At 39.1% G+C, this 21,456-nt stretch overlaps 2 protein-coding genes across 2 annotated transcripts in view; both read left to right on the forward strand.

Annotated features, from left to right (window-relative positions):
• Positions 1–5,588: 5,588 nt before the first annotated feature.
• il12ba (interleukin 12Ba) lies at positions 5,589–10,876 on the forward strand. Its single transcript, XM_079838817.1, has 9 exons — positions 5,589–5,637; positions 6,000–6,096; positions 6,273–6,542; positions 6,981–7,083; positions 7,163–7,341; positions 7,435–7,604; positions 9,319–9,428; positions 9,568–9,612; positions 10,099–10,876. The coding sequence occupies exons 1-9, from the start codon at positions 5,635–5,637 to the stop codon at positions 10,214–10,216; spliced, it is 1,095 nt and encodes a 364-aa protein (XP_079694943.1). The 5' UTR covers positions 5,589–5,634; the 3' UTR covers positions 10,217–10,876.
• Positions 10,877–13,528: 2,652 nt separating this feature from the next.
• rnf145a (ring finger protein 145a) overlaps positions 13,529–21,456 on the forward strand; it is a 29,379-nt gene continuing 21,451 nt past the window's right edge. Inside the window, exons 1-2 of the mRNA XM_079838641.1 lie at positions 13,529–13,797; positions 15,706–15,949. Of these exons, the coding sequence (XP_079694767.1) occupies positions 15,766–15,949 (184 nt within the window). The 5' untranslated portion in view covers positions 13,529–13,797; positions 15,706–15,765. The remainder of the gene's footprint in view (positions 13,798–15,705; positions 15,950–21,456) is intronic.

Consider the following 21,456-nt stretch of genomic DNA (forward strand, 5'->3'; position numbering starts at 1 on the left):
GCTGCAGCGGCGCAATGATTCGTTGGTATTCTGTGAAACATGGTGGTAGTATACACCTTCGACTTACTATCACAGCCCTTTACAACACACAGAACCATGGCTAATCACACAGGTAAATCCTCAACACAATTTGTCGGCTGCAAGCATGAAACTTTCTCTGCAACTACACAAACTTAGTGCCGGTCACATTGAAAGTTACCTAGCTGGGGGCTGCGTCATCATTGCGCTGCTGCAGCCATGGTACGGCCGCGAAGATCCGGCGACTATTACGCAGGAATGAGAAAGTAGTTCCTAGCCATATAGGTGTAGAAAATCGCAACTTTTCATTTTCAGTTGGTCTTAGCACACGATGTACCTGTAGAAGAGTCAAGTTTTAAATAGGAAAAATATTGAAAGTGTCTTTGGTCATTTTTTGAATGAGATGCTAATGGACTGATTAGAATCAATGATGTATGCTAAGCTATGCTAAAAGTGCTACCGCCAGATACAAAGATCGGCTGAATGGATTCAAAAACGGTAAAACTCAACTATTTAACAGGGGACTTGTAAAATGAGCCTATTTTCAAAAAAAGTGGAGTGTTCCTTTAAGGACTGTGCTCCCTAAATTTGTACAATATGTACAGCGTGCCACCAGGGGGAAGAACACACTGGATCGTGTTTATTCCGACCTAAAACACGCATATAGAGCTGTGCCCATGCCACATCTGGGCTTGTCTGATCATCTCTCACTGCTCTTACTCCCAGCATATACTCAGCTGATAAGACAAACTAAGCCAGAAAAGAGGACAATAAGAACCTGGCCAGCGGATGCACTCATTCAGCTACAGGACTGTTTTTCACACACGGAGTGGAGTATTTTTGAGTCCCAGGACCTGGAGCAATATACAGAGACTGTGTTGTGTTACATTAGGACCTGCACAGAAAATGTAACTGTTGACAGACGCATTCGTGTCTACCCCAATAACAAACCCTGGATGAACAGAGAAGTACGGTCTCTGCTCAAAGCACGTAACTCTGCTTTCAGGTCCGGGGACAAGGCCCAGTATAGCACAGCGAGGGTGAACCTGAGGAGAGGCATTAAGGCAGCAAAAGAGGACTACAGGATGAAAATAGAGGACCATCTGCAGCAGAACAACCCACGGCGGGTGTGGCAGGGACTACAACATCTCACCAATTACAAGAACAGATAATCGGTGGCTGTCGTAGGCGACGCTGAACTGGCAGGGGAGCTGAACCGTTTCTTTGCCTGGTTTGAGACAACAACACCACCCCCAGTCACCCTGCCTCCACCCTTCACCATGTTGCACACTCTCGCACTTGATTTCCTTGATACAAAGTCAATGGAGATGGTTTGACAAAAATGGTGGGCGTGGTCTTCAGATTATGACGAGAGTCGCTCTGTCTCTATAGAGAGCCAAAAGCAACGGGACAAAATATTTCAACACCGTGATTCAGATTTCACTTTGCACAACTACTAAAAGACTTACAACTGTCAGACTGGTTGCTCACATCACATATACGTCGTCAAGCTCAGTTTGAGGCTGCGCAGTACGCTCGGCCATCAGGAAGTGAGTGCTTCTAATTGACTTCACTTTTCCCCGTCGAAGCCTATGAGTACTCGTACCACACTTTGAGAGCCACTGTTCTACAAGATAGCTGAGCTCGATCAGTTACCAGGTCATAGGATGGAGGACGGAGGAGCAAGGAAATGAGGAGGGATATTGAAAAGCACCCCAGGTCTTAACACTGCACTGGTACACTACTGCCCTCTTCTGGCTGTAATGTTGTAGTAAATCCACAAGGGGCCTTTATGCTTTGAGTTAAAACATCCATGAAAGATGATTATACAAGAATTAAAAAAAATGCAAACACTATTTCTACTGCAAATCTACATTAACATTTGCTATTTGCACCTAACACCTAAGTAATGTCAAATGTAAAGGAGATTCAGAAAGGACAGTGTCACAGGACACTGTTGTCAGCTGCTGAAGGTAACTGGAGAACTTCCCTTTCAGTGGTAAATGTGGGAAGTGAACTCTCTCCCTTGTCTCATCTCTCTGCTTTATATATGTGTGAAAGCTCAGTTTCACTAAATAAACTATTGTGGCAGAAACTTTCAAAGGTTTAAAGGGTTTCAGGGTCATGGGAAGCTTATGCTAGCAACTCATAAAACCATGTAAGAAACTATATATAGTAGGCCATAAATACAAAGAGACAGGGGCTACAGTAGTTGTCACACAGGGAAGTTGTATTATAATGGTTTCATAACTGTATGATCGTATTGACTGATTATCAACAGGTTCCATGTGACAAATGATCTTATATAGTGCCCTGCTAATGAACTGTATGTTTTTCTTGGCTGATGTCTTGAAGTGAAGTTGGAAATGTAGAAATAGCTTACTATCTTTTACAGAAATTAACTTTCAGAAATACATTTTCACTGGACACAACAGTGTGACAACTAACTGGGATCTACCTGATATACATACATATATACTCGTATATTATTAAAAATAAACTTCGGGAATATCATTCTCAACAAAAAAGAAAAGAACAGAAGACTTTTAGTGCAATTTAGTGCAGTAACTGAGGTTCATCTGGTGTCATCTTCTACAAATTGTGTGTAAACGTCTATGTCTCGCCAGCATTTTTTCTTTTCTTTTCTTAAACTCTTTTTGGACATCCATGCACAACTTGGTGAACCTCTGATATATCTTATATATATATTAGATTATATATATCTTATATATTGGCAACTCTCTCTACAGAGACATTGGAGATAATGCCATTGGCTAGTACATTTTTATTTCACTCGCCAGACTTTTGACATAAAAGGTAAATGCTTACTAAAATGTAAAATATGTATTTATTTTATTTATTTAACAAAAATAACTTGCAATTCTCTGAACTGATTTGTTGAAATCAAAACTAAAGTAAGTGCTAGCCAATGGGATTGCCACTTGCACATTATTTACGGCCACGTCTGAAGCATCCAGCTGGCAGTCGTGTCTATTTGTCAGCATGATATGAAGTTGTAATAGTCTTTTCTTCCCTATTGTGATGTGTATATACAAGTGCAACGGCTTCTCCAAAGAAAAAAAATTAGAGCGGGACTTGATTTTGTCCATTGTGAATCGATTGGATCATTATTGCCGTGATCTGATGTGAGTGACAGGTTGCCCCACACTCTAAAAAAAAAGGTTCTTCAGAGGTTCTTCACCGGTTCTTTGACTAAGGTGCTATATAGCACCTCTGAAGAACCACTGAAGCACCTAAATTGGTGCTATATAGCACTTAAAAAGTTCCCCTATGATTACGAGCCAAGAACCATTTTTGGTGCCATATAGAACCTTTTTTTAGGGTGTATGCGCCAGTAAACACATCACAGAAGAGATGTCACTGCAAGAAGGTATGTGCTTCTCTCACTATAAAAAATATATCTGTGCTAAACTTCTTCTTAGCGTCGACCTTGATTACTGGCGAATCAAATGTGAAAATTTAAAGTCAGCAGCTAATGACAGACGTTTTTAGTCAGCCAGTGCTAATTTGGTTGCAAATGTGAGCGGTTTACTTGCATTAGAGGGTTCTACAATGATGTTAAAAATTGTTAAAGTCCCAGTGAACCAGAAGTTACAACTGATTATATTTAAGTGCTGTGACGTACTTCCAAGTGATACGGAATACTGAATAAAGGGCAGGGTTTTACTTCAGCGTTCCTCCTCTCCATTTCTCGCTCATAGCAGACTAACAGTTGGAGGGGAGGGGTCAAGAATATTCAAACCCAAGCCGTCATCGGAAAGGGAAAGCCATTCCAGACCTGAAGTTACTTTTCAGATTTTGATTAAAGATCTGTGTATTAACTTGCACGGATTAATTGTCAACCTGTAATGTGTGCTAACAAAGTAAATAAGATCGATTTTGATTTCATGAGGACTTTAACAGTTAATTGTTTAAGCAGCACTTGTAGCTGTATGAGATCTGTACCTGTACCGTTCACGTCCAGAGACAGGGTATGGCAATGGATGAAGGTCTTAACCGTATGACGCTACGTACACAGACACAATTCAGCACGTGACATTGATCACAACGCTTTTCTTGACCTCATAAACATCAATGATAAAGACAGAGGAAATTTGGCAGTAAATGGGGTTTTTCCTGCAGGGGAAGTGGCTTTTTGCTCAGATATTGTATGGTTGTGGTAAGTGCGGAGGGGCTGTTTTTGATGTGCTCATGTTTTGTTAGAGAAGGTATTACTTCACTAATGAGCAGAATGCAGACCATCTGATAAAACTCCTCCAAATCAATTTCGCCATCTGCATCCCAAATCAATCCAGCATGTTGAATGTCAGCATTGTGTGTTTCTTCCCCATTGTAGTCACATGCTTCATGAACTGGATGTCTGAGGAAGGGAAAAGAAAAGCACAACAGTTATTCAAAACATTGAAATTCCATTTATTACAGATTCATAAAAATTACATAAAAAGCTTATGATTCATGACTTTCCCTTTTGTTAAAGAGGAAATGTGCATTAACAAATAATTATTCTTACCGTAGAATTGGTTAAAAGTAAAATAAAAGCCTTCGGGTTGAACAGCCACCCTTCAATTAATGCTTTTACCATGGTAATTACGTTTTAGAATTCCACATACAATGGCTGGGTCTGAAATATTAGGACTTGTTGCCTAATAACATTGCCTGTGTTATCAGGCAATGACTTGTTACTTTATCAATTTTAATGATCTACAACATAGACCTTTGGTGATTTAAAGCGTATATTTAATTACTACAATAACAATTTCTCACTAGAAAAGACATCAAAAGGCACATTTCAGACACCATATGTATTTTTTAACTCAACTGTCACAGAATAGAGCGCACATAATTATGGGCCAGCATTTTTCAGCTTCCTGACAAGGCCAATGAAAGTGTCACTGAGCTGAGAGTTCTTTTGTTTTCTTAAATGTTATCTAGGCATCTTTCAGAACACTTTTCATGTGTCATGGTGAATAGTGTCATCGATGTTTCATGTGTTTCTAATCAGAACCCTTAATGCACAAATCACTAAATGACATTATGTGAGTGAAAAGGGGAAATTTTGAATTGGAAAAACCAGCAGTGGAGAATAATAGGGACAAGCAAATCAAACAGAGTAACGCAACCAGGTAAATCATCCTCTGGCTTTCAGATGAGAACTTGTGGCAAAAATTCCAAAGGTGTTGGAAAACAAATATTTGACTCAATATATTTCCTGCCCTTTAGGCTCCATATAGTCCACACTGGAAACCACTTAGCAATTTAATGTCCTATCTTTTCCTGCAAAATATAATACAGTCCAATAAAAGCATCATATAATCCTGAATGAGCTGTGTTATTGTATATAAATAGACCAATATTAGAGAAGAGAGAGGACTCAATGACTGTGAGAAGATTCAGTGGAAGTGAGAGGAAGCTGAGGAAAGCTCAGGTTCTGGAGTTGCTCATGCTGTGTTTGGTTCCTCTATAACCTGCACTGGACTTTTCCTGGCCAGGGAAATTCTACCCTCCTCACACATTACTTAAAAGCTTGCACACTAAAACACAACAAAGCAAAGTGACGTTAATCTGGTTGTGGAGGTTATTCTTGTTAAATTGTCGATGGTAAGTCTCTTTTATAATCTCATTAAAAGTACCGCTTAATTTTTTTATTGAAATAAATATTAAATATTATTTAATATTAAAATGTTTCAAATATTAGCCTAGCCTATACAAAAAGATGAAATGCCTTATTTCTAAATATATTCTGGGAAAGATATTCTTGGTAATTGGTTCACCATGAGCAATAGTTTTGCTTCTGGACCAAGATTTTATATTTAAAATCAACTTTATAAATGCATAACATTAGCAGATGTAGGATTTACCAGTTTAGCACACATAACAAACAATAGGGCAAATATTCTATTAGCATTATCATATTACAAATGACCATAGAGTAAACTTTTTCTCTTTTTTTCTACCAACAGATGTTTTTTCTCTTGTTAGGTATATTGATGTTTCTTCAGCCCTCTGCTGTAAGATCCATCAAAACAACAGAGAGTTACTGGACACTTAAACCGAATGGTTTGTTTCTCTGAAGAATTATTATTGTGTATAGTTTCTCCTACACATTTACTTGACCCTGAAGCACTCCTAGAGACCTTCTTGAGTTCTGTTTATAAACTGGATTTTATTTGTATTTGGGCTTGTTTTTATAAATTCGCACTTCTAATTTTTACTTTCCAATTGTCTGTCACCAGTGCTTGTGGTGAATGTAGATGTGGGTAAAGATGTAAACATGGTACAAGTGCCACTTATCTGTGGAGAAGACTACGAAGGGCAAACTATTACATGGACCAAAAAAAAAGATGAAAATCTGGAGGCTCAAGGAAACAGGATCATGGTCACAGTGGAGGGGTGGAAGGGGGCCAATTACACCTGTTTCAACAAGGACGGCTCCTACCTAAACCACACACTGGTGCTGGCTCAGTGGACCTTCAAGAAGATTATCAAGAACACTCCTGAAAAAGGTACAACCATTATTTACATTGTGTAGCATTGTCATACTATTCATTTGAAGAATAAAACTTGAAATGGTTTCAAACCTTCAATGGTGAAACATTTTACAGCAAAGCATTCATTTTTCTACCATGTAGTTTGTAGAAACATGTAAAAAAAATCCAGTTTTCAGTGTCACATAATCCTTCAGAAATCATTATAATAGGCTGGTTTGGTGCTCAAGAAACATTTCTGATTATTATCAATGTTGAAAACAGTATATTTTTGCCGTAATAATGGATTCTTTGATGAATAGAAAGTTCAAAAGAACAGCGTTTATTTGAAATCTCTTATAACATTAAAAAATATTAAGTCATTGAACCTTTGCTTTACATATGTTTGAATTTAGGGTTTCTGATTTTTATGTTTATAATGTGTATTTATTTATTCATTTTAATTATCAAAAAAAGGTTACATCCATTGTTCAACAAATAACTATGGAGGTTCCTTCCAATGTTTCTGGACATGGGATGTGAACAGGGATGGCCATGTTGCTCATATCAAAGCCACACGGTAAGTTTTCTAAACTTGCTCTGCATTGATGTGAGGGGTGTGGGAAAAATAAATTAATGTTTGACTGATTCTGATCCAGCCTTCACGGTGGAAGCAACATCAGCTGCAGTCTGGATTCCAGAGGACAGAGTATCACATGCTTAGACCAAGACTACTGTCCTTATTCAGAGGAGGTGGAGCGCATCAACCTGACCATATACTTCAGAAGTAGCTTTGTTGTAGAAACCTACAACATAAAGTTCTACATCATGGATATCGGTGAGCTCTTAAAAATTGATAGAATTTTGAAGTAATATGGCACTCATCTGAATATTAAACTATGTTGCTGACATCTTTTTCTCCACTTTTAAGTGAGACCTGATATGGTGGCTATCAGCAGGATCAATCAAACATCTGTAGAAGTTGGATATCCACACTCCTGGAGCACACCATCTTCCTACTTCCCTCTCATCTTCCAAGTGAAAGAGATTCGCTGTCGGAAACACAAAAAATGTGACTGCTCCAAACCGAACTTGTCAGAGGTACTGTTAACTTGTTTAATATATAATAATTACCAGTCTAAAGTTTGGAATAATTACGTTGGAATAATTAAGTCTCTTATGTTCACCATTTATTTCATCAAAAATACAGCAAAAACAGAACTGATTGAAATATTATCGGCATTATTAAAACAAATATTGATCTGTTTTCATATATTTTAAAATGTAATTTATTCCTGTGATGGTAAAGCTGGATTTTCAGCAGCCATTACTCCAGACTTCATGTCTTGATATATATATATTAATATTTGTTCTTATTGTGTATATACACCAATCAGGCATAACATTATGACCTAATTCCTAATATTGCGTTGGTCCCCCTTTTGCTGCCAAAACAGCCCTGACCCAACAAGACATGGGCTCCATTAGACCCCTGAAGGTGTGCTGTGGTATCTGGCACCAAGATGTTAGCAGATCCTTTAAGTTCTGTAAGTTGCGAGGTGGGCCTCCATGAATCAGACTTGTTTTTTTAGCACATCCCACAGATTCTCGATTGGATTGAGATCTGGGTAATTTGGAGGCCAAGTCAACACCTCAAACTCGTTGTGCTCCTCAAACCATTCCTGAACCATTTTTGCTTTGAGGCGGGGCACATTATCCTGCTGAAAAAGGCCACAGCCACCAGGGAATACCGTTTCCATGAAAGGGTGTACATGGTCTGCAACAATGCTTAGGTAGGGGGTACGTGTCAAAGTAACATCCACATGGATGCAGGACGCAAGGTTTCCCAGCAGAACATTGCCCAGAGCATCACACTGCCTCCACCGGCTTGCCTTCTTCCCATAGTGCATCCTGATGCCTTGTGTTCCCCAGGTAAGCCACGCACACACACCCGGATTGTGCAGTGGTATACATGTAATACATGTGCCACCCGCAAAATTCCTATGCTTTCAGGTAAAATACCGGGCAGACTCAAAATTCAGGTTAATTCAATCTTATTTCCTTTGATCCTATTGAAAAATAAATCGTAGAACACACCTTGTGAAACTACCACCTCTCAGTCACGAACGTGCCCAGTCAGTGCCACTGTCAACATAACCCAAAACTGTAGCTACAACCTGTCCACATACAAAACATGAGCAGCGGTTACAACACGTTAGACAATTTATTTCCACTTTTTGAATATTTTCTTCATTTTTATTGAGAATAAACGCCTTTCCGATCTGATATGTGATGGGAAAAGGAATTAGGGTGAGTTCAGCAAAAAGCGAATTTGAACCTCAGGTCGAATTACATCAAAACTTAATGCCCTGCACCTTACCCCTACACTATCTCTACTGACAGTTCCAGACAGTGTGTTCCTGGCTTTACAGAATGAACCTGCGCTTGGAATTGCAAAGTCTTGCTGGATGGATGGGTTCTCCATCAGTAAAAAAAGTCCTTTTTATAGAATTTTGCATCGCTGGTGTTTATCTATCACATAACTGCAAATTATAAGCTAAGTGAATAGGCAAACACACTTCATGAACTCACAGGCGCGACATGCCCATTTTTCCTGCTTCTAACACATCGACTTATATATCCTAATATATCCCACCCACTAACAGGTGCAGTGATGAAGAGATAATCAGTGTTATTCAGTGTTTATGTCATAATGTTATGCCTAATCTGTGAATATATAATATAAAACTATATAAAAAAAATTTTTATCATATATATATTAATATATATTAATATTTGTTCTCATTATGCTCAGGCTTACCTCACACAAAGTCTCCAGCTGCCAGTGACAAAAGGGATGGCGGTATGTGTGAGAGCGAGGGATGAATTCTGTAATTCCTCTTGGAGTGAATGGCGCCTGTACAAGTATGTGTATTTAACATTTGTTATATTTTTTTAACAAGATATTAAGTTGCTTTATCCCTAATAAAACGTCATTATTGTTTATTAATGTTTTTGCTTTTCTGCACACACTATAATATAAACTTTCTCTGTTTATTTTTAGATGCAGAAACAGAAAAAACAGGAAGCAGAGGAACCAAGAACCAAAGTTAATGATGCTATAATGTATTATGTATCATTAAATAAACCTTTATTTTTATATATATATTTTTAACCATTATGAACAATGATTGATTCCCATTTGACCTACTTTGGTCATATACTGTACAATTAAATACAAACACATTGTATGTGTTGTTGTAATTTATAATGTGTTTGTCTATACACTGCATAATAGAACTAATAACACTCATGCCCTTAAATTAATTATTTATAACTGCAGTACATTTCAATTGTGTAACATGTATTTATTATGATTGCAATGTCTTCACATGATTATATCAGACATAAAACATCCAAATGCTCTTAATTCAGTTTGTGTTGCATACTTGGATTCAAGAAATGATTTCATGTCATGGCTCACCAATTGTGAACTATTATAAAGTATGTAGGTTGCTAAACATTACACACATTTGACAGGCATGCATTTTGTTAGGGTCCTAATTATGTGCAAATGTCTTTTCTTTCTCTGTAGATCACACACAAGACTGCTCAAGGCAGGAATTACTGTCACAGCTCAATGTGGAGCAAAACAAAGTGCTATTCCTCCCAGTTCAACAGAGTTCAGACATCAAAGCAAAAGCACGGCTTAAATCAATTGATCACTGATTGTTCAAGTGTTGTGTAAAAAACGAACCCTCTGCGAAGCCTGGAAAAAACACACACGAGTGATACTTAACCACAATGAATTGTCTGTTGTAAAAACACAAGCGCTGGATTTTTGGAAATGATACAATTTGTGATTGTACATTTCGAGGAAGTTATACCCATACAATTCTGCCATTCATTCTCACAGCAGATCAGTTTACTAATCCCCAAAATGTACAATCGGTTTTAAATTAGGTGAATGAAACTAAACTAATCAGGCATTTTAAAACAAGCCTAAACCTTGTCTGTATTTATTTGGTTAAATTAACTCTTGACCTGTTCATCCAGGATGGTTTCTCATAGTCTTATAGCCAAGATATATAGAATGCCTTGAGAAAGCCACATTCCCTCATCAGAGTATTTCAGGGCAAATATGACAAAAGCTTTGATTGAAGAACCATTTCCTCAACATCATTATGAGAGTGAAGAGGGTACAGATTGCTGACCTACTTATGAAGTATAGAGACTAAAAGAGAATATTGGCTCACTCCCTCTGGGACATGTGCTCTTGCTAACAGGCTGATAGAAACATTCACATACTCATAATTAAATGATTTACAGTCTATATGCAGCAGACAATGTCTGTGGCTATAATAAAAGATGATAAAAATGTGTTATTTCATATTTTGTCTTCTAATTGGCAAACTGTCCACTAAAAACAATGTATGTTAAAGAGATAGTTCACCCAATAATGAAAATTCTGTCATCGTTTAGTCATTTAGATTTTGTATTTGACATACACATAGAATTAATTATGGGACTGTGTTTTTGATGTGGTCCAGGACCTGGCCAGTTTTTGAAGCTCTTGTCAAGTTGAATCTTTTGTTTTTGGTTTTCTTAACACAAGGCAGCTGCTTTAGGGACTGCTGTTGTGGGTGAACATGTGATTGTATTTTATTATTGAATGGACATTTACTGTATATTCCATTTGAGCTACATCATACTAGATGATGCTTAACCATGTGTTTATACGGAAAGGAAGTACATGTCAACATGAGTGAATAGCTGAGCAAGCTGTGGCTTCACCACAAGAGGAGAAATCATAGTGGTTTGGAAAGGATAATTCCCCATAAAGCATGGTTAAGGTCATCAGTTTTAAACCACATGCCTTTTTGGGTCTGAGTGTGAAAGCAGAGACTGTCACGCATTGGCTGGAAGTGATAATCCACAAAGGATGGTTGACGCAGAGGAACAATGAAAACACATTTAATACACACTAGGAATAATACAGGTAAACACCAGCAATAAACTTTAACACAAGACAATGATCTGAGGCTGGCAGAGGGTTTAAATACATAAAGAGACTGAGTGAAGGACAGGTATGTGATCAGTTGACATGGTCACAAACAAGGGTTTCAATGGAAACTAACAAGATGAATGGAATCAATATAACCGGAACTGAACAAAGGCACAGCAAGACAAAAGGAATATTTAAAAAAAAAAGTCCTTGAGACAGAGACCAGGTCCAGGAGGGTGGTGGCGTGATGGCGGGGCAGGCCCGTGTGGCAGAAGTGGCCCTAAAGACCCAGGCAGAGCTGATAGTTCCATTAGCCATGGTATAAGGAGGAGCCGGTTCAGGGAGTCGAGGAGGAGCCGGCAGTGACTATGGTGGAACCGGCAGAGCAGGAGACCAATCAAGGCGGAGCTGAAGGTGCAGGAGACCTCCAGGGCGAAGCCGGGAACCATGACAGTGCTGTTGGTGCTGGATATCACGGCAACACTGAAACATAGAGCACAGAGAGATTATTGACGGCCTTAATGGCTGTAACTGGGATTTCAGAAAGTTCAAAATCGGTTTCTGTGACCATGACAGACAGCTTAAAAGAGTTCCTAATAAGCCTCCGTGGCTGTAACAAAGACAACAGGGAACAAAGCGAGTTCATTATCAGCCTCCGTGATTATGACTGGGCAGACAAAGGGTTCATATTCTGCCTCCTTGGCCGTGACACGGAAGACAGAGTTCATATTCGGCCGCCACTGTCTCAGTCGGAGCAGTAGCGGTCACGGCCACCTCGGGAGAACCTGTATCTGAAGGAGTATGAGTGGGCCAAACACAGAAAATTGCGGTAGCCACCACAGAAAGTACAGATAACAGTGGCAGTAACTCTGCAACTACCTGACTTGAGGGCGCTGAGACCACCAGACTTGAGGGCGCTGAGACCACCAGACTTGAGGGCGCTGAGACCTCCGGACTTGGGGGCTGAGGCCACCGGGCTTGAGGGCGCTGAGACCACCGGGCTTGAGGGCGCTGAGACCACCGGACTTGGGGGCTGAGGCCACCGGACTTGAGGGCGTTGTGACCACCGGACTTGGGGGCTGAGGCCACCGGACTTGGGGGCTGAGGCCACCGGACTTGAGCGCGCTGAGACCACCGAGCTTGAAGGTGCTGTGACCACCGGACTTGAGGGCACTTAGGCCACTGGTGTGGATCCATCACACTAGCAGTCTCCTTTGTCCCAGGACTGATCCAGTCATCAAGGAGATCCAAGACGAACCAAGCTCCACAGCCTTTGGGAAAACTTAAGGTGTGGCGGCCTTGACGTGACAAGACTCTGGCGTGGCAGCCATGATGAGACTCTGGCGTGGCTGACGTGATGAGACTATGGCATGGTGGCCATGACTAAATAAATAACTACTAAATAAACAGGAACTGAACAAAGGCACAACAAAGCAAAAAGAAAAACAAAATAAAAGTCCTTGAAGCAGCAATAGGCCTACAAGGAATCGTGACCGAGTACTACGAATCTAATTATGCTTAAATTGGGGACACTACAGCCCACCACAAACTACATTTGAAATCAAACAAGAACTACTCCTTTAATTGTTGTTTTAATTAATTTTATTATAAATAAATAATATCTAAAAGTATATTTTATAAATAACTAATATAATATAATTACAACAATTATACTAAATATATATATATATATATATATATATATGTGTGTGTGTGTGTGTGTGTGTGTGTGTGTGTGTGTGTGTGTGTGTGTGTGTGTGTGTGTGTGTGTGTGTGTGTGTGTGTTTAACTATATGGAAATTATTATTATTAAAGCTAATCAAGCGGGAGGTAATAATGTGAGGAGGCAGCATTACAATAAAGTCCAGTCCAACATAATTTTGTTGTATTATTCAAAGCCCGTGATCTGGTTCATTATAGCGCTCTTAATCTTTATAGCACAGTTGGCATTGTAAATGCTGAGTAGTCTGGTCTGACTCCTTATCATTTCACCTATCCGCCCCCTCTCTTCTTTCTTACAGTCTTCAACGTGTGCCCTCATGATGCCATGGCGCTCACTAATCCGCTCTCCGCTGCGCACATGCTCAGTACCGATCACTGTGGCTATCTGTAATGGCTGCGGGATGATGTGATACGAGCCCCGGTGCCGCGCCGCGTCTCTTCGGTAGGAATGCTATTCCCTGAGACCGCCAACCACTCCATTCATTCCTCCGTCAACATGGTTGACATCCGACAGAAGAATAAAGGTCGGACATAGTAGGCGCGAGCACTTGGGAGAGCCATAATCGTGTAAGTTGAATGTTTATTTTGTCTCTGTAAATAGCGGTGGTTCATTGAGTTGGGGATCCGGACATGCGTCTGTCTGTCAGTGTTTGTTAACCGAGGTCACAACAGTTCATAGCAGCATCTCTATAGAGAAAAGGCACGTAAATAGCCGCGTGCTGGATCCTAATATTAGGCTATACATGGGCTAACGTGTGATTAAAGGCCACGATAGAGATTTGTCTATAAATCTATATCTTTTGATTATAAACGTTTAACACCGCACAACGTGCCAAAGCAGCATCGCATCTCTGTACAAATAATATCAACACATCTTCACGTTTGTTCTTATTTCCATTAGGTCAATAGGACGAAAAAATAAGTTATTTTTGCAGACACGCTTATTTAATCCTGCAACAGGCTCGTTGTGTGATCTGACACAATGAATTTTCAATGAGCTCGGGGTTACTATAGTTCATTTCGACAGTCAACACTGCTTCTAACACTAGAATACATTAGTAGGGGGTTGAGGTTAGGTCTCATAAAAAGTTAACATTACTTTTTTATAATGTTCGACCTCCCCCACAACGGAAGTCCAAACAACAATTTGGTCTTTAAAGTATATTATTTATACAGACAAGTAGGCCTATGCGTTTGAAATGTCTCAGTAATCGCAAAGATTACTGTACGTATCACTAAAAGAAATGCGTTTACCTACAATGTAACTATATTAACAGTAGGCTTCCAGTTTTTTACATTAATTATCTGTCTATACAAAATATGTAGGCTACTCTATTTATCACTTTATACCGGTCGTCATCTACATATTGCATATATGTATCACAAAAAAAAGTTGTTTAAAAGGAGTTTATAGACGTTTTGTTAGTGACCAATTTTTGCGCAAAAACACGACAGATTGCGGGACATCAATAATATATTCATTGTAAAGCTGCCAGAATAATAATAATAATAATAATAATACGCTGTTTGTTAATTGGCCAGAGGAGAACTGGCACCCGACTGAGCCTGGTTTCTCCCAAGGTTTATTTTTCTCCATTAGGTCACCTAATGGGGTTTTGGTTTCCTTGCCACTGTTGCCTCTGGCTTGGCGTGCTCAGTTGGGGACACTAAATTTTTCAACTAAACATCGAAATAAATCTAATTAATAAACTAAATTAACCATTTAAACTAAATTACTGATCGAATTATTGATCTAAAGCCCACACTGTCACTGTATGATAATTGAAATGAACTGATGACATCAGCGTTTTTTCCAGAATGGCTATACAGCTGAATAAAATTATGCTGCATTATTTTCCTGTTTAACACTGTAAAGCTGCTTTGAAACAATCTACATTGTTAAAAGCGCTATATAAATAAAGTTGACTTGACTTGACTTGACAATGTCCTACAGAAATTTCGCAATCTGTCGTGTTGTTGCGCAATTTTTAGAAGTTACAAAAATGAAGTCCTCCCCCAGAAATCTGACTCACTGAGTGCAAAACCAATGCGATGCATTTGCATTATGCAACTATTTCTCTATATAGACAAGGCTGCTGCTTACAGCGTTATGGGAACTTTGACAATCAAGTTATTTGCAAACACAAATGGTATGGAATACAGTGCAGCATATTAGATTGTTTTATGCTCTGCCGAGTTTTAAACGCAGGCAGCCCTGAGGAAACAAGTTGTAAACAGGTTATGTAATAACCTGTGTTTGACTCTGTCCATTTTATATTTAGTCTCTCTAATTATAGCCTGAATACAATCTTTTTGTATTTTTTGCTGTATTTGGTTGATACACGGAAGACAATTATTTGAATCACTATTTTATGTTTTCAGAGCTTCTCTTGTGCAGAAAACACCCTTTTTTACTGACTGACAGTCATGAACCTTTCTCTATCTGTCTGTTTCTATCTACCTATCCCGTATCAGTGCAGTGCTGGTGTGTGATAGTGCCAGTGAATTGCGTGTGGTTGGCGGTAGTCAGGAGTGATGGCTGTGAAGGAGCGGGTGGAGGCGGTGCTGAACGTGGGCCTGCGGGTCCCCAGTATCATGTTGCTAGAGGTGCTGTACCGCTGGGATGTCAGCTCCTTCTTCCAGAAGATCCAGAGAAGCAGCCTCAACAACAACCCCCTCTTCCAGTACAAATACCTGGCCCTCTACCTTCACTATGTGGGTGAGTAAGAAGCCTATTTTTATGTGATTAAATTTGAGATCGCCACGGTGTCATGATGATATAGTTCCGTGGTATTACCATCTCTGCACTATGGTACTTTTTTTCTGTGAGGGAATAAATGGCTTTCATCAGATCGATTTACTTGTTTCTCTGTTGCCTTCCTACTACCTAATACCTAGCAAAGCTAAATCCAACACACTTTCATGACAATTCATAACTATTTTACTTTACGTTCTGGCGATTTAGTAATTCATGTGAATGTTTACGATAACATTTGTATGTTTTTGTACGATCTGCTTACGAGCCTCCAGGGTCTTTCTAAAAATCACACATTTCCTTTTTAATTGTATTGTAGGAAATTCATATGCAATTACCACCTTGTAAAATAGTTGTTTTCTCGTGAGTTTGAACAACAACTAGAGGTCTATTAAGGTTAACAGATAAAAATTTGAACAATTTAATGTTGAAATTAACATACTAACAATGAACAATACTTCCACAGCATTTATTAACCTTAGTCAATGTTACAAATGGAATCTTATTGTAGTGTTACCATTTCATACAAATCCAAACAGTCTGCTTTTAGAAGGAGATTATCTAATAAAAAACGAATGCGCTTCTGCTTTGTTTATGTTTCTGTCGGCAGCATGACGATACAGTTTGCTTTCTCACATCACTAATTTTATATATGCAACATTTGGGTCGGACTTGCGTGTGTTTTCATCACATTGTTTAACTGCTTGAGGTAAGGTTACTGCTAATGTTAGCATACTCTCAGCCTCGTTGAGAAACATACACACTGCTGTTATTTACCTGTTAATGCAGCATCTAGTCAAGAAATTAATTACTTTATAATGATTTGGCAACAAGTACTGTAGTGTTCTGTATTCATACCGTTTCGCTGGCGTGTTTTAAACATCTGACGTGTCAGAGTTCTCTGCAGCGTGTGCTCTTCGTTCAGCGCACAGCCTCACGTGGTAATGTTAACAACACACGTGAGTTTTTTTTTTTGCCTCTAGACCCTAGACCTCAGACCCTTCTCAGAGCTCTCATACTGTGTATTGACAGCGCACCCGTCTCAGCCGCTCCAGCGCTATCGGTGTGGATTTTTGCAGATAACCGATTGTTCCACCAATCAACTATCGGAGCCGATTCATCGGGTCGACCTCTAACTATGCTGTTTTAGAAGATCGTGTGGTTTGTTATAGACAGTCAAGCAGTCTATGAAGATTCTTTGAAATTGGAATTAATTAAGTAATTAACCTTTATTTAACCTGGTAAGTTAGTTGAGAACCAGTTCTCATTTACAATGACGACCTGGCCAAGAGGCAGCATAAAAAGGTACAATACAATAAAAACATAATAGAGTTTCAAATAACACAGCTATAAACAATGACATATAAAACAGACAAATAACTAAAAACAAGTGCAATGATCCTCTACTATTGACCGAATTGAATTTTTAAAGGAAGGGCGCGAAATAGGAGTGAAACAAATTGTTCTAGAGGTCAGATCTGTTGGTCAGCTCATCACATTGAGGGTTTTTGCTCCACATTTCCACTCATTTGAATAATGGTGGCACAGGCAGCGAGATGATTGAGTGGAGAATGGCAAAGACTGAAATGAACTGTCAAAAAGCCTTGCATGCAAAAGAAAAATCACCAGAAAATAAATAAATACAATCTACTCAAACCTATTTCTCAATGTTATTTACCCTGTGGTCCTGCTGACAATGGTGGAGTCAGATGCGACTGGTTCAGGCCACAGGTCTCTCAGACAGCCCCCTGTACTGAGTTTTAAAAAGACTCAGTGGAGCATGGCATCAGCCCATATACATCTGCCGCACATCCCAACAGACACAGATCATGAGTTATTCACAGGGCTCGTGCTGTGTTGATGTGTGTGATTTTTGTTGTGAATGACTTAATTTCCCCCTCCTTCTCAATTGTCTGTGTTTGTTTTTCTATCTGAAAGGGTTTCCGACTTGTGGAGGAAGGTTTTTTTTATGTTTCGGCTCATTTGGTCTTGTTTGTAAGAGACTTTAGTACAACTTCACCCACTTAACCCCATGTTTAAATGGTTTATAAACTTTAATTAAAGCTGCAGACTTCAGGAAAACTGGCTTTTGGAGCAGATGTTTGTATAGGAACAAACCCTAATGACCCTGATTTGTCTCGTATGTGTGGTCATGCGCTTTGCCCATGTGGCTGTTATTTACCCTGGAGAGGAGGCTTTTGAGGTTACATGCGGATATGTTCGTACAAAAAGAATGGCAGCTTCTGGTAAGCTTTAGAACACAGACCACCACCCAGCAAATTGCAAAGCACCAAACAATGCGCCTTACCGTACATCCAGTTTACAGAATGAAAAGTAATTGTTTGAATGAATACACAGTGACATTTGGGTCAGGGTGATATATCTGTGATATCATGAATTCTTAGAGAAAATATTAATATAAAAATTATTATATTTGACATATTTGTTTTACATCTGACATTTTATCAACTGCATTGTGGTTATTGATGTTAGAAATCGTTTGTCCTTCATATCAGTCATGAGGTCTAAAACAACTTTAAAAGACATGCAGAAAAAAACATAAAACAGGAAATTATATCATAGAAAAGATGTCATGTTCAATAACTCAATACTTTAGAACTTTACAATAAGGTCTAATTTGTTAACATTAGTGTATGCATAACATGTATAACAGTGCATTAACTAACATTAATAGATACAACTTTTGATCTTAAAAATGTATTAGTAATTGTTGAAATTAACTAACTAAGATTATTAAATTCTGTACAAGTATTGTTCATTCTTAGTTTGTTAATGCAGGTAATAAATGTTAACAAATGAAACCTTATTGTAAAGTGTTACCCCACTTTTTTTACATTTTATAACATGAAACCAAAACAAATACAAGTACATTTCTAAAATGTTGCACATTTTAAACTTGATTTTTGCTTCAAACTTTTTTCCCCCCTTTTTCCTCATGTCATTCACCCTTTTATTTAACGCAACAAGCCAGTGTGACTTTCTTTCCACATCAACTGACTAAAAATACCCACATACAGTAGTTTGAATGTATTCACAACAATACATATATCATTTAAAACATATAGACATTATTTGTTTTTCTCTGTTATGATGTTCACAAAGTAGCAGAAATCAATTTCCATCTCTGCAGTGCGCTATATTAGCATATTGATGCTCTGACATTGTTTAGAAGCAATGATGACATCTCGGCTGAAAAATTCAGCATAAACCAGCCTGAATTCCATGTTGGTTACAGCTGGTATAGTGCTGGTTTCTCCTGCATCCCATGCTGGCGGCCAGCAAACTAGCATCCCACGCTGGTCCCTGCATTTGAAACATACCTTATGCTGGTGACCAGCAATTGATTTTTCAGCTGGTAGATTTAGTAGAGCCCTTACTGGTGTTCTGTTTAATGGAGATTCAGCAGCTTCTGTTCTTGGCTGCAGCTTTGTTCTGCAGGTGCAACTTGTCCAATGTAGATGGTGCTATGTTACCCACAGGACCCCCTGCTGAATGTCGGACAGAGTCCAAGTACAGAAGCTCCCACAGGTCAGAAGTACTGCTCTCAGGAGAAACTTTGGACTTCTTTAAACTCAGGCTTGCTGGGTTTGTATTAGTGTTGGGAAAAACCACCTGGCCCTGAGAAGCTCCTGTGAATTTTGCACTATAATGAAGCAGAAAAAAAAGGTCTGTCCTGTCTGTTGAACACTTAAATTTCAAAATATGACACTTTAAGCCCATTAAAACTAATAGAGATGGCCTTGCCTAACACCAGGAGCTGACATTTCTGCAGAACAGCTCTGCTCTTTCTTCAAACAGAAATCTATATATTCTGAGTTTTAGCCCTATCATTATGTTTAGAAAATATAATGTATTTGTGGCCACCCTATATATATATATATATATATAATATAAATATAAATATAAAAAACACACACACACACACACACACACACCAGTTTGATCTGGCTGAAGGCACTACAGCAAAGAGGTCAAATTGATTCATGGAGAACAACTACTGTCAGCAAGATCACAGGCATTTTCCGTCTTACTGCCTATGGATAATATGAGCTGTCTCTCAACATTTTATCCAGCCACAAAGCTGTCCAGTTCCTCAGTTCCTTTGACCTGGCGAGAGCTTCCTCATATTTCAGCGTTAACTTTATTCCCAGGTAATTGCATTGTTCCAAGCTAGTGTGCCAGCGTACTCCACATTAATCAATACTGAGATAAACTTTGCCTTCCACCCAGTAGAATGTTTCCACTGTGTTGTATTTCTCCTGTGTTCTAGACAGTGGGGTATGGCACATGTTTTCATATTTGTGAATGGCAGAAGTGACCTGGAGGAGCGGGTGAAGGGATGAGTGTTGAATGTCAGATAAACCGTTACGCAACAGGAGGGATCAAGAGGGTTTGGCAGTGGAGTAATGAAGGCTTAATCTGTGTATGGCAAAAGCCTTAATCTCCCGCCTCATCCTGTCTATACACTCGTTTGGACACACACACGTCAGAGTGAGCTAGTGAATGTCAGATTGGAGGCTGAGGCTGTGCTTCAATACTCTTGTTCATTATGACATATAATAATAAATGTATTTAAATTTAAAGGTCCCATGGCATGGATTTTTTATTTTATAATATATTCTGAGGTGTACTTATATTGTTAGTATGATTTTTACATCATAAAATGTCATAATTTAGAAATAAAAGGCATTTTTTTCCTATACTGATGTTTGCCCTCTGGCTGAATTCAAGGGGCGTGTCTGCTGTGAGACTTCAGTAAAAACGCCCACTGTTGTGATTGGCTGACATCTTTGCATTTGAAATGAGCGGAGGGGGCGTGGTTTAATGAGGCACAAGGCTGTGCCAGAGAGACGGATGTCACTTCTCATCAGTTCTCTCAGCACCTCTCAGATCAGTGAACTGTTGTAGTTACTTGCACATACTTCAGGTTATTAGTTTATTTCTAGTCGGAGGGATTGTCACTCATGTCAGAAAGTTAGTAACTTTAGTAAATGATGGATCAGCGCTGACTCGAGTCACGAACCGTTTAGAAACTTTCAGTCTGATTTGTTGAACTGGTTCGACCGGTTTACTTAAAAGAATCGGTTCAAAAGAACGATTCGTTTGCGAACCGGACATCAATGGACCAGAGACGGAGCGATTGCTAACAAAGTTATATATTGTAACTACTGAGTTGTGAGAGCGCTGTCAGCGCAAGTTTATTTTGTTTGTATCTGAGAGTTCTGAATAAACACAAGTCCCAGTCACGTCGAGCCCAGTCACGTCCTTCCTCCTTATTCTAATGTACCATTACAGCTGTCGAGATGAAAGAGTTACGAGTAAGTGTTGATTAAAGCACTATTTTTAGATATTTTCCTATCATATAAAAATGTGTCAGTGACGCGCATTGAGTAGACAGCGCAAACAGACACACCAGCAGTAATCGAATGTAATCCAGTTTATTGTGGTGA

This window comes from Gobio gobio (genome assembly GCF_949357685.1).
Source record: "Gobio gobio genome assembly, chromosome: 16".
NCBI lineage: Eukaryota > Metazoa > Chordata > Actinopteri > Cypriniformes > Gobionidae > Gobio > Gobio gobio.